This window comes from Nicotiana sylvestris, chromosome 10 (assembly GCF_000393655.2).
Source record: "Nicotiana sylvestris chromosome 10, ASM39365v2, whole genome shotgun sequence".
NCBI lineage: Eukaryota > Viridiplantae > Streptophyta > Magnoliopsida > Solanales > Solanaceae > Nicotiana > Nicotiana sylvestris.
The window spans coordinates 104,056,380-104,068,968 of record NC_091066.1 but is presented as its reverse complement, the minus strand read 5'-3'; the positions used below and the strand labels follow the sequence as shown (position 1 = coordinate 104,068,968).

The 12,589-nt window shown below is 38.1% G+C and overlaps 2 protein-coding genes across 2 annotated transcripts; one reads left to right on the top strand and one right to left on the bottom strand.

Annotated features, from left to right (window-relative positions):
* Positions 1–2,348: 2,348 nt before the first annotated feature.
* LOC104225616 (binding partner of ACD11 1-like) lies at positions 2,349–11,123 on the bottom strand. The gene is made up of 5 exons (XM_009777460.2): positions 10,930–11,123; positions 4,005–4,108; positions 3,716–3,791; positions 3,203–3,286; positions 2,349–3,111 (listed from the first exon to the last, which is right to left on the bottom strand). The coding sequence occupies exons 1-5, from the start codon at positions 10,933–10,935 to the stop codon at positions 2,554–2,556; spliced, it is 828 nt and encodes a 275-aa protein (XP_009775762.1). The 5' UTR covers positions 10,936–11,123; the 3' UTR covers positions 2,349–2,553.
* Positions 11,124–11,562: 439 nt separating this feature from the next.
* Positions 11,563–12,270, top strand: LOC104225620 (uncharacterized). The gene has a single exon (XM_009777463.2). The coding sequence runs from the start codon at positions 11,563–11,565 to the stop codon at positions 12,268–12,270; it is 708 nt and encodes a 235-aa protein (XP_009775765.2).
* The last annotated feature ends 319 nt before the right edge of the window (positions 12,271–12,589 follow it).

The window sequence follows — 12,589 nt, the reverse complement described above, 5'->3', positions numbered from 1 at the left end:
GGAACAATATAAAAAGTTATTAAGTTTTGTGAAATTTTTCCAATAAGTTTTTTTAATTTTTAAATATTTATCTTTTTTAGGTTAGAACTTAAAGAAAAAATATAAAACTATATTTTAAAAAATGATGGGCTGGCCCGTGGGGCCCGCGGCTCACATAGGGCTGGGGTGGGCTGACTATTATAATGCCCATTAAAATGGTGGGTTAGCTCAGCCCATCAATTGCTAAATCACACGTACTGGGTAAGCTTGACCCAACCCATATTGACAGCTCTAATGAGTTACGAATGGAAAAGATAATAAAAAAAGGAATCGTAATATTACAAGCTCAACTTTAGTGATCATCTAACCATTACTGTCCAGTGAAACTATTTCTACTCGCTTTTAAATATGTGGCACAAAAAATTCATAATTTTCTAGACAGTTTGGTGGCCAATAGATCATGAGTTAAATCACTCTCGCTTACTAAGATTGATCAATACGAAGCAGATAAAGCGAATTTCAACACCAATTGTTAATACTCCTTCCATCTCAAAAAAATCCTAGTAATATTTGACTTGACACAAACTTTAATAAAGAAAAGAAAGACTTTTAAAATACAACAATAACATCCTAATATAATCCCACAAGTGGGGTCTGGAGAGGGTAATATGTACGCAGACCTTACCCCTATCCCGAGGGGTAGAGAGGCTGTTTCCAGGAGACCCTCGGCTCAAGAGAGCAACAAGAGACGATATATTAGTACTATCAATAGACTCATAATAAAATAACATAAAATAACAAAATAACAGCAATATAAGAAATATAGGAAATACGAAAAGGATGGAAAGTATACTAATATCCAACAGATAAAGCCCTGCATCAGTAGCTGATCAGTAGCATCCTAAGACTAACTCCTAACTGGCTAGTCTCACTCTAGTGCGCTGTAGAAATATTCACAACTTGCCCCTAACCTACAACCTTAATGCTCAACCTCCACAATTCCCTGTCAAGGGCCATGTCCTCAGTAATCCTAAGTCGTGTCATGTCCTGCCTGATCACCTCTCCCCAATACTTCTTAGATCTCCATCTACCTCTCCTCGTGCCCACCACGGCCAGTCGCTCACACCTCCTCACTGGTGCATCAGTGCTCTTCCTCTGAATGTGTCCGAACCATCTGAGTCTTGCTTCCGGCATCTTATCCTCTATGGGAGTCACGCCCACCTTCTCTCGAATATCTTCATTCCTAATCCTATCCATTCTTGTATGCCCGCACATCCATCTCAGCATCTCATCTCTGCTACTTTCATCTTCTGGATGTGTGAGTCCTTAACCGGCCAACCCTCGGTCCCATACAACATAGCAGGCCTAACCACTGCTCTATAAAACTTACCTTTTAGTAACGGTGGCACTTTCTTGTCACACAAGACTCCCGTCGCTAACCTCCACTTCATCCACCCCACCCCTATACGGTGTGTGACATCCTTGTCGATCTCCCCGATCTCCTGAATAACTGACCCAAGGTACTTGAAACTACCCCTCTTAGGAATGACTTGAGAGTCAAGCCTCACTTCCATTCCGGCTTCCGTCGGCTCGGAAAGACTTTTAAAATATGTAGCCTTAAATAAGTCATATATCACTTATGTGACTGTAAAAATTTTAAAACTTGCTTTCTAAAACCTGCATAGCATTTATGTGACTATAAATGCTTCCAATTAATAAAATAGTAAAAGGTATCAAAATTTTTTGGAGCGGAGGGAGTATTCATTATGAAATTGAAATATTTTGGGAAGATCAAACAGATGTATCCCCTCCAAAGTGTAATTCATACTGATCATCATAGGTTGTGTAACTAGGGGTGGCAAACGGGCGGGTCGGGTCGAATATGGGACGGATCAAAACGGGTAATTAAAAAACGGATAAATTATCCGATCCGGCCCATATTTAATATGGATAAAAAAGCGGTTAACCGGCGAATAATATGGGTAACTATATAATCTATGATTTCTTGAATATGATTATTTTTGGGAGAGTTCCCAGTCTCCCAAACTTGAAAAACCCTCAATTTGAGGCTTTACATATGTAAAAGTTAAATCCATTAGGTATCCATTTTTTAAATGGATACTATGATTCTTTATCCATATTTGACCCGTTTTTAAAAAGTTCATTATCCAACCCATTTTTAATGGATAATATGGATGGTTAACTGTTTTCATTTAACTATTTTGCCACCCCTAGCTGCAACTATCCTTTACTTATCCCCGTCTACAGACTCAGAAATGGCCAGTCTAATCAACTAATGCGTTTGTCCGTAGAATTGTTGCATCACAATTTCAGGCGGCTGGCTACTCCCAAAAGCCAAATTCTAACAATTTTCTCCCAAGTGGAGGGACGGTAACAAGATTCAACTTTTGACATGGACTCGGATGGCCCAGCAAGAATATTCAAGGTTCCAATTCCCAGATTAAACAATGTCCTTGTATAACTAGCGCACCTAACCATACATAATAACAGGCTAAACTTCAAATCAAACAAGTGAAATTGTGCACCAGTTATTAAGAAATATTTTTAGGCAAGCTAAAAGATTAAGCCCTTAGGCGAAAGGGCCCTGGTAGGTTCCTCGTTTGGTGCAGCTTTTGGAGATTCTGAGGAGACGTGTACTTGAGCATCAGCTGAATTGCCTGCAGGGTCTTCCGCCAATCTTTCCTTCGTCTTCTGGCCAACTTCAGCTGCAGCCTTGGTGACCCGATTGAAAGCACCAGTTACCCATGATGTTCCAGTCAAAACATATCTGTTCTTCATGATGACAGTTCCAGCATTGTTAACTGTCTGCTCAGCAGCTGCAATTGCTGATTTTGTCTTTTCAGAAACCTGGAACTTCTGGTCAATTTCTTTCACTTTTTCATTCACAACGGTTGCTCCTGTAGTGATTTTCTCGCTAAGGCCAATTTTTTGGTCTAAAGAAGCAACTTTGGCTGAGGCAGTCGACGTGAACTGGTGTTTGTCGTCGAATGCTTTGGCCTTGTTAACTGCATCCTTGCCCAAGATAAAGCCCTTTGCTAACATGCTGCTCACAACATCTTCTGCCTTTTGAATAGCAGATCCAGCTCCAGCTACATTTTTTATTTCAGTTGCCTGCAGAAATAAAAAAGGTACAAACCTGCTATGGACAACCATGTGATGGATAAAACAAGAAACAATGCCGTAAGTATTGAAATATACATACTGTAGGTAGCACTGAAGCAGTAGGCGGAAGCTGGTACTCAGGATCAAGGGCTACTGTGATGGACTGGCCAACAATTGTAGCTCCCTAGAAATCCCAAATAAGCTTATTAAACTAATATGTATAAACAAACAACAATTAAACTGTGTTCAAATTCAGCAACTTCATCCTATCACTACCATAAGACTTCAGATGGAACAAAGAAAAGGAGACAATTTAAACTTGTGTGCTCATATATACAACTGTTCTCTTTCCTTCCCATTTCTAGACAAACCAGGAATAACAGCATCCAGGAAACATAGAGTAATTTGAACTTTAATAACAAAGTTATCCCGACTCCTTTTAACAACCCTGGCGGACTAAATAAGGGGATAAAATATAGGGAGAAAAAAACTAAAAAAATAATAAAAATAAAAAGAGGGATTGCATAATCAAATAAAGTTATACTTGGAAGAAATTTATTAACAATATGATAAAGATTTACAGCTGCGAAAAGGCCGATGAAAGTAAACATACTGAAAGAAGAACTGCAGTCTCTGCACCCTGAGGATCCTTGAACATGACATAAGCAACTTGAGACAGCTCGTCCTCACTAGAGAAAGAATATAAAAGTAACTTGAATGAGGCAATAATATTAATCATCGATCAGTTACCATTACAATGGCTGCTTTTAAATTCTCATATGCAGATTTCTTTCTTCTTATTTCTTTATTATCCGAAGATCAAACTAAATCTAAATAAAATAAGCTTAGTGCTCAAAACAAATCCAAAAAAGAAGAAAACACTTGCTACAACAAACACTTACCTTCTCATCTCAACAAACTCTATATCCCCAGAAAATGAAAAGAACTCCTTGATGTCTTGTTGTGAAGCACCAAAAGAAACATTGCTGACTCTCACAGTTGTAACCTGTCACGACAAACAATTAAAAGGATTAGCATGACTTGAGAACACAAGACAAAGCGACTTCTTTCTTCTATCTCCTTCTTTTTGTCTTTTGCGTAAAATCTCATATAAGCTGGAATTTTCACTTATTGATAAAATGGAAGTTAGAGTACAATATCACGTATAAACTATTTACAGAATGGATACACTATTATCATTATATTAGTGTGAAATTTCATAAAACTCCTTCATAGAAGCAACTGAATCAAGTTGATTCACAAACCTTGATTCCTTAACGACACCTTTCCTGTGCCTTGTCTATGTTGGGGCAAGATTAGAATAGTCCAATTGTCTAAATGAGTGCAAGAGTGATATAAGAACAGAGTGTATACAAGTATAATCTAAAAAAATTATTAAGCATAGACGTGATGTAGCAAACTTGGCATTTCCCATGAGATCTGTTAAACCACCGGCAAACAGTGTGTATTCAAGAATGTATAATCTAAAAAAATGAAATAAATTCTTTTACGTAAAAGCCAAGCCAGCAAGGATATCAAAGGTGATCAAAAGAAAATATTGCACTAATCTGTATAATACAGTTTTTTACTCCATCAAATGCTACCATGTTTCTCTCTTTCCATGTTGTCCACATTAACACTAGCGGAGATGCTTCTCATGCTCTCTTTATATGCCTTTCCATCTGAATTTTCATCCCGGAAGCATAATCCATCTGCAACGAGGACAATGACATCTGCTCCTCATTACTTACACATGAAGCACTAACTATGTAGATTTTCCTTTTTCTCCCCTCAAGTTCATCGCTGGTAAGATGGCTCCCCATGCCGTTGTAAAGGTGAAGAAGGAAGTTTTTTTCAGGATCCAAATGATGAGTTTCCCTTTCAGCAATATGTTATAATTTTTCAAGTTCAAAAATAATATGACCTCACCGTGAAAATGCCATCCTTCCACCCTTCCCATATCCATCCATATCTGCCTATGAATGAGATTTCAAGCTTAACATAACAGCCCGAGCAATATCTTACGATCCTTCATTTCCAAGTCCTACATTTTTCTTCTATAATTTAGATCCAAAATTTCTCCTTGTTCCTTGTATATCTGAGCCACTGCTGATGATAAAAATAATGGAAATGAACATCAATTGACCATCTTTGTTCCCAAAAACTCAGGGTAGTCTCTGTACAAATGGGACATTCCTATAGAAATCATCCTAAGCATTCATTATGCTCCTCCATAGTGCTATACCGTACAGCTAGGCTATTTGTTTGGTCATCCTACCCCATTTAAACTCCATATTTGTGGAACTAGATCGTTCTCCACAGCACTTGATCTACTACTCCAAACTTCCAATTCACATTCCTTATAGAACTCTGCTGAACATCCCCTCAAACTCTTGTCCCTAAGTCTCTCATCATCAAAGGAGAAGTGACTTATCCCAATTGACAACATAGTGACTTTTACACCTTGCCATCTCGAGTTCCACAGAAAATCTCTATTTAGTATCCTCAAACTTTTTACCTGTCATTACTACGAACATTAAAAATTTGATAGGTCTTATTCCTAGACACGGTGCTCTTAATCAATCTCATTCCGGCTTCCAACAAAAATCATTCACCACCCTGATAACCTCTTTTCGACTCTGTTAATCACTCAACTTCATGCAACAAAGTTTTTACGCATTGCACCCAGATGTAGTCTCAATTAAGCCGCCATAAAGGATCCAGACATACAAAAAAATCATTTGTCAAATGTTAGATATTATCCAATAGGAATAATTTGACACTTCTTCTGATTTATCCTGAAACCCGAGAATACTTGAAATGCTAGCAGTGTGCTCTTTAGATCATGAACCAGCTTATATGACACTTTTTTCACTCTACGATGTCCTAAATGTATCATTTCATGCACTAATAAAATTTCTATATGACTTTCACAAGTTTTAACAATTCAAATTCATCTAGTTTTCCAAATTTTAAACTTTGTATGATATTTTCTGTATGAAACTAATTTTGCTACTATTACTTTAAATTGTATTAGTAATGTATTTAAATGTTAAATTAACATTTTAATGTGTCAAATCAACCAACCATTATATAAAATAGGACTAACACGTGAAAGCAACCTCAAATATCGAAGAACATAAACCAAATTTCACTTTTCACCTTAGATTAAGGCAACATACATATTTTTTTTAAAAAAAAACAAAGTACAAAGTACAAAGTACAATTATAGATTATAATTTACAGAATTATAGATTGAAACAAGTGCTTACTGTTTATTTAGAAAATATAATTAGCATATTTCCAAAGCTGATTATGCTATGACAATTAACTTAACTTTATATCTTTGATTTATATTAGAAACAAAATGGCAGAGGATTTATCCCGTGGTAATCGAAAGGATCCCAATTGGAAATATAATCACTTGAATGATCCCAATAATACCACGAGAGTTACTAGTAATTTTTGCGGGTAAACAACTACGGTATAAATCGGGCAAAACAACATCTAGTTGGAAATTTCAAAAATACAACAAAGTGTACCTGATGTCCTCCGGAAGCTCGGGAAGAATTGAAAGCTTCCATGGAGAGAAAAAAAATTAAGGAAAGATATTTCTGCTATAGAGTATCTTAAACATGATGAGTCTGATTATTAAGATGTTTATGAAGAGGATGAAATCATTCCTAAAAGAAAAGGTGGGGGGGAAGGGGGGAACCCTTCCTGGTGGACTTAGTAAGAAATTAGCTAAGGGTAAAGGAAAAGGCCCTATGGGTGTATATTTGCAAGGTCAAGGGCAACTTAGGCAGACATGTATCAAAGATTCATATGACAAAAAAGCAAGAGCAATGACTATCCAAAAAGTTGCTCATTTCTTTTACGATGCTGGCATACCATTCAATGTTGCTCATCTGAAAAGCTTTAAGGAGGCTATTGATGCTATTGAAAGGTATGGACCAAATTTGAAGCTTCCAAGTTAACATGAATTAAGGGTTCCATTACTAAATAAGGAGGTAGAGTTGACTAATGAACTTTTAAATAGACATAGAGAAGAATGGGTAAAGCATGGATGTTCCATTATGGCAGATGGATGGACAGATAGGAAGCAAAGAACATTAATAAACTTTTTGGTGAATTCTCCATGTAGTACAATGTTTATGGAGTTCATTGATGCATCTTCATTTAACAAAACTAGAGAGAAACAATGTGAGCTACTTGATAGATATGTGGAGCGTGTTGAAGCAAAATGTAGTTTAAGTTGTAGTGATATTGGCAGCAACTTTATATTGGTTGGTAAGTATTTACTTTAAGAATACTCAAGTTCTGATTTCTCATATATGTTACTATATAATATAATTAAGTATTCTCTTTTTATTTTAGGCCAACTCCTACAACAAAGAGAAAACACATATACTGGATGCCTTGTGCAACTCATTGTATAGATCTTATTGTAGAAGACATAAGCAAGCTTCCAGTCATTAAGAGAAGTATAACTCTCAAAAAAGCAATTGCAGTTGTTGATATCATCTATGGTCATACATGAGTCATTAATATGATGAGAGACTTCACAAAGAGAAAAAAATTGGTGAAATACGGAATTACTCGATTTGCCACGAGTTTTCTAACTTTGCAAAGGCTACATAATCAAAAGACTAAATTTGCAAACCATGATTACATGGGTAAATAGTAAATGGCCAAGAAAACCACAGGGAAAAGTTACAACTCATACTATATTAATGCCTGCATTTTGGAATCAAGTTGTTAACATATTGAAGATAATGGGACCTCTTAGAGCTAAAGAAGCCATCACAAAATCATTTGAGGAGAAGTCTAGAAAGTACAAAGATATTTTTGAGATCATTGATCAAAGATGGGAATGCCACTTGACCATTACATGCAGGCGGACATTATTTGAATCCAGAGTATTCTATCAAGATCCAGCCATTGAGAATTGTAAAGAGAATAAATGGACTATATGCTTGTATTCAGAAATTGGTTCCGTGTATTGAAATTCAAGATACGAATGTATCTGAATTACCGTTATATACAAGAGCTTAGGGGCAATTTGGACTTCCAATGGCAAAAAGATCAAGAGCAACGAGGTCTCCAGGTACATGAAAATTCAATTACAAATAACCATTCAAGGCTTCACGTACAATATTTACTTACACTAAGTTACTTATATCTTTTTCAGCTAAATGGTGGAATCTATATGGAAATTCAGCCCCTCATCTCCAAAATTAGCAATTAGAATCTTGAGCTTAACCGTTGGTTCAACTGGTTGCGAGCGTAATTAGAGTGTGTTTGAACATGTGGGCTACATATAACTATTCCTTATTTTAATTTATTTGGTTAATTAATACAAACTTACAATGTTACTAACAGTAAGTAAAATAATTCATGTGCAGATCCATAGCAAGAAGAGGAATAGATTAGAGCATAAAAGATTGCATGATCTAGTGTATGTCAAGTATAATTGTGCTCTAAGTACTCACTTTGACTTGCGGAATATCATCGATCCAATCTCATTGGATTATAGTGATCATAGTAATGAGTGGTTGGTTGGAGAAATGGGGGTAAGTTTTGAAGCAGAGGATGAATTGGTATTTGAGGGAGATGATAACTTAACTTGGGGCGATGTGGCTAGAGCATCAGGAATTGAAGATGCGCAAATGTAACGGCACGCCATGTCCTTTTACTTTCTAGAGCATCGTTCCCCTATTTAAGACTTATCGTATGTGCTTTTACTGTTTATGACTAGCGGGGATGGTTGGTTTGGCTTTGGAAGGGTTCGGGTTAAATTCGGAACACTTAGTTTCATAATAGTGGCCTATGGTGACCAAGTTTGACTTGAGTCAACACTTTAAGTAAACGATCTCGGAATCGGGATTTGAACAGTGACGAAGTCACATGTTCATAAGGGTGGTCAACTGACCACCCTTTATCAGAAAATTACACTATGTATATAGGTAAAATATTATGTTTTAAAGGTATATAACACATATTGAACACCCTTTGTCGGAAATTTTTTCACTTATTTCAAATTTGAATACCCTTGGGAAAATTCCTAACTTCGCTACTAGATTTGAAGGTCTCAATAGGTTCGTACGATGATTTTGGACTTGCGCGCATGCTTGGATCGAGTTTCAGGTGGACCAGGAGCGTTTCGGCGCTTATTGTTGAATGTTGGCGTCTTGAAAGTTTTAGAGTTTTCTAAATTTGATTTGAAGTAGACTTTAGTGCTATCAATGTCTGTTTGGGATTCCAAGCCTTGGAATAGGTTCGTATTGTGATTTTTGACTTGTGCGCAAAATTTGGCACCATTCCGAGTTGTCTAAGTATCGTTCATCGCATTCGGAATTGGTTGAAATGAGTTTGAAGTTTAGAAGTTGATTAATTTGATTTTGAGGTGGGATTCTTGGTTCCGATGTTATTTTAAGTGTTACGAGACTTCGAGTAGGTCTGTAGTATGTTTATGGACTTATTGGTACATTTGGAGGGGAGCCCGGGTGGCTCGGGTGAGTTTCGGACCACCCAGAGCAAAGTTGAAGTTGGCTGAAATTGCTGGTGTGTTGGTGTGCTTCGTGATGGCGAAGGTTGTCCCGCGATCGCGAAGAAGGCTGGATAGGAGTCTGAGATATTGCTCTTCGCGAATGCGAGGAGGGCCCCGCAAACGCGATGGAGGAACTGGTTCCTCTTCGCGAACGCGAAGCCACGGCTGGAAGGCTATTGGCCTTCACGTCTGGGAGATGGTGCATCGCGAACGCGACTGGTCTGTTGCCAACGCGAAGAGGAGCTGGCTACTTGTTGGTATATGGACATGTAGGTCAAAGATTTTCTTTTCCCGAAAAGGTCAGAGACTGAACATACAAAGAAGTCGAGGCTTAGGAACAAGCATCTAGTTCAACCTTTCAGGATGGAGGAACATAAGCAAAAGCAGAGTGCATGGTCGGTCTCCTAGTACACTGAAACTCCCTCTGCATGCACACCATCTAGGCGGAGCAAAATCACCCTCCATGTCTCACACTTTCATCAACTACAGTTGGCAGCCTATGACAAGCAGAAAGAATGAGTAATCCCATACTTGTTTCTTTTGGAAAAGAGATAACTTCCTACGTACAGCTGTGGAAGAGTGACCAAGTGATCAACCCGGAGCAGCCATTCTATAGCCTCGAACAAGTATAAAAGGGGAACTCCGAACTCCTCCATGACCAAAAAGGGGAAAGAGGGCCGGGGACAGCCCTTGAATACATTAGTGCAAGACTTTTGTTTCTATTTTGAGCAGTATTTTTATCTTACCTGCCTTGATTATCTAATAATGAACATTACTAACTTGAATGTCGAAAGGGCACTAGTTCATCCGGTCCATCACGGACATATGTTGACTTTGTTGATTTGTGAGGGTCGTGCTAGTGGCCCAACCCCAGAACCAACCGAAAAACTCGTGTGCATTAGAATAGAGATCTTGGGAGGTCATTCGCAGATCATCGTAGAGACCAATATTTGGAAGCAACAACTAATATTAGTTGTTCAACAGTACTGTTAGGCAGTAGCTAAAACCCATGTGTTAGGGTATCACACAGCAGAGAGAGAAAACAACCAGGAAAAGATTGAAGGTTAACTCAACAAACAGCCAAAAAGAAAAAAGGGAAATCTAGTGCAGCACACAGCGAATGACCTCTCGCTCAAACACAATTAAAAAAACAAAACACACTTGATTGGATCAAATAGAACAGACGGTCACAAATGTAGGAAAAAAAGGTGATTTACAAACATAAAAAGAACTATATAAGGAAAAAACAGCAGCGAATAAATGGTTAAGGTACTCACCGACATTGAATAGCAGAAAGCAGACCGCAGATCAAAACCACGAACAGAAAGACTGACTTGGGGGATTCAAAAACACAGTCCAAGACCGCTAGGGGACTGATTACACCTTGGAACGTCAACGTGAAACGTGCGAGAGAAAATAGAGAAAATGGAAACACACACATCGACGTGCAATTTACGAGGTAAGTGACATTATGGCGAATCTTTTTTGGTTAAAATATCTTTTAGGGGTAGTTTGGTACCATGATTAAGCAAAAATAATGCTGGTTAAAAATTTAGTACCTTGTTCCTTGTTTAGTTACTAATTTTGGAATAAGTTATCCCAAAATTAAATATAGTATCGAAATAATTTATTAGTACTTGTCAGATGGTGGAATAGTAATCTCAGGATAAGCAGTAAAATTGATAATTCCATAATTAATTCAACATACTAAATAGTCAATAAGAAATAATACTATGATAACTAATCCCAAATTAACTAATAACAGCATAACATGTCTTTAAACCATACTAAAGATTAGTATTATGATCCTTGGCTGCCGAAATAACAGGTCGTTGCATGACAAAGAGGTATCGAGTTCCCGGAATTCCACTTATACTAGACTTTCAGAGTATAATTTCAATGTTAGCTTAATGGAGCTGGTATCGGCAATGAGAAACATCAAGGAAGCACGGTTCCTGAGGCCGATGAGATTCGATCCCAGCCAAAGGGATCCTAATTTATGGTGCGAATATCACGGGACTCATGGCTACCAAACTGGGGACTGCTGGCATCTGCGCGAGGAGGTGGCAATGTTGTTGAAGAATGGCCATCTCAGGGAATTCTTAAGTGATCGGGCCAAGAACAATTACGGTCACAGTCGAGACAGCGCAGAACCATCGAAAATAGGGGAAGACTCTCGTCGACTAACTATTAACATGATTTTCGAGGGGAACGAGATCAATGGTGTAACTTTCACAGTAGCCAAGAAGACAAAGGTATCAGTGACTCATAGCAAGAGACTTCGAGAAGTCGCCGAAGATGACATCACCTTCATGGAAGAAGACGTTGATGGACTTCTTCTTCCGCACAACGATGCCCTCGTAATTTCTCTTAACATTCTAGATTTCAAAATTAAATGTGTTTTGGTTGACCTAGGAAGTTCTGCCAACATCATTCAATGGAATGTGCTAGAACAAGCCAAACTTACAAGAAGCATCATTCCGGCAACAAAGCTCCTCATCGGGTTCAATTTAGCGAGCTTGACAACCCGGGGGGAGATCTTGCTACCCAAGAATGTCGAAGGGGTCACAAAGACCACCTTATTTGAAGTGGTGGATAGTGACATGTCTATAACATAATTCTCGACAGACTATGGTAACATGAGATAAAAGATGTGCCATCGACATATCACCAACTACTGAAATTCCCAACTCCAGAGGGAATCAAACAAATAAGGGGAGATCAACTGACAGCAAGGGAAATGAACACGGTATCGATTTCCAGCAGTAAAGGGAAGTAACTCAACACATAGAAATTATAGGAATCGATGCCTACTCCTAAACCAAGCGAAGATGACAAAGGGGATGAGTCGTCGGAATCTCACCGGGTACCAGGTATTTTCAGGTACCGAAAGAAACAGACACGACTAAGTCCACAACAAAAGAACTCGAACAAGTG

Excerpts from the sequence above, each read along its gene's own strand:
- LOC104225620 (XM_009777463.2), top strand. The coding sequence starts at position 11,563 with ATGGAGCTGGTATCGGCAATGAGAAACATCAAGGAAGCACGGTTCCTG.
- LOC104225616 (XM_009777460.2), bottom strand. Across the intron at positions 3,792-4,004 it reads GAGTTTGTTGAGATGAGAAG|TGAGGACGAGCTGTCTCAAG; the intron begins GTAAGTGTTTGT and ends TTCTTTCTCTAG. Across the intron at positions 3,112-3,202 it reads CTGCTTCAGTGCTACCTACA|GCAACTGAAATAAAAAATGT; the intron begins GTATGTATATTT and ends TTATTTCTGCAG.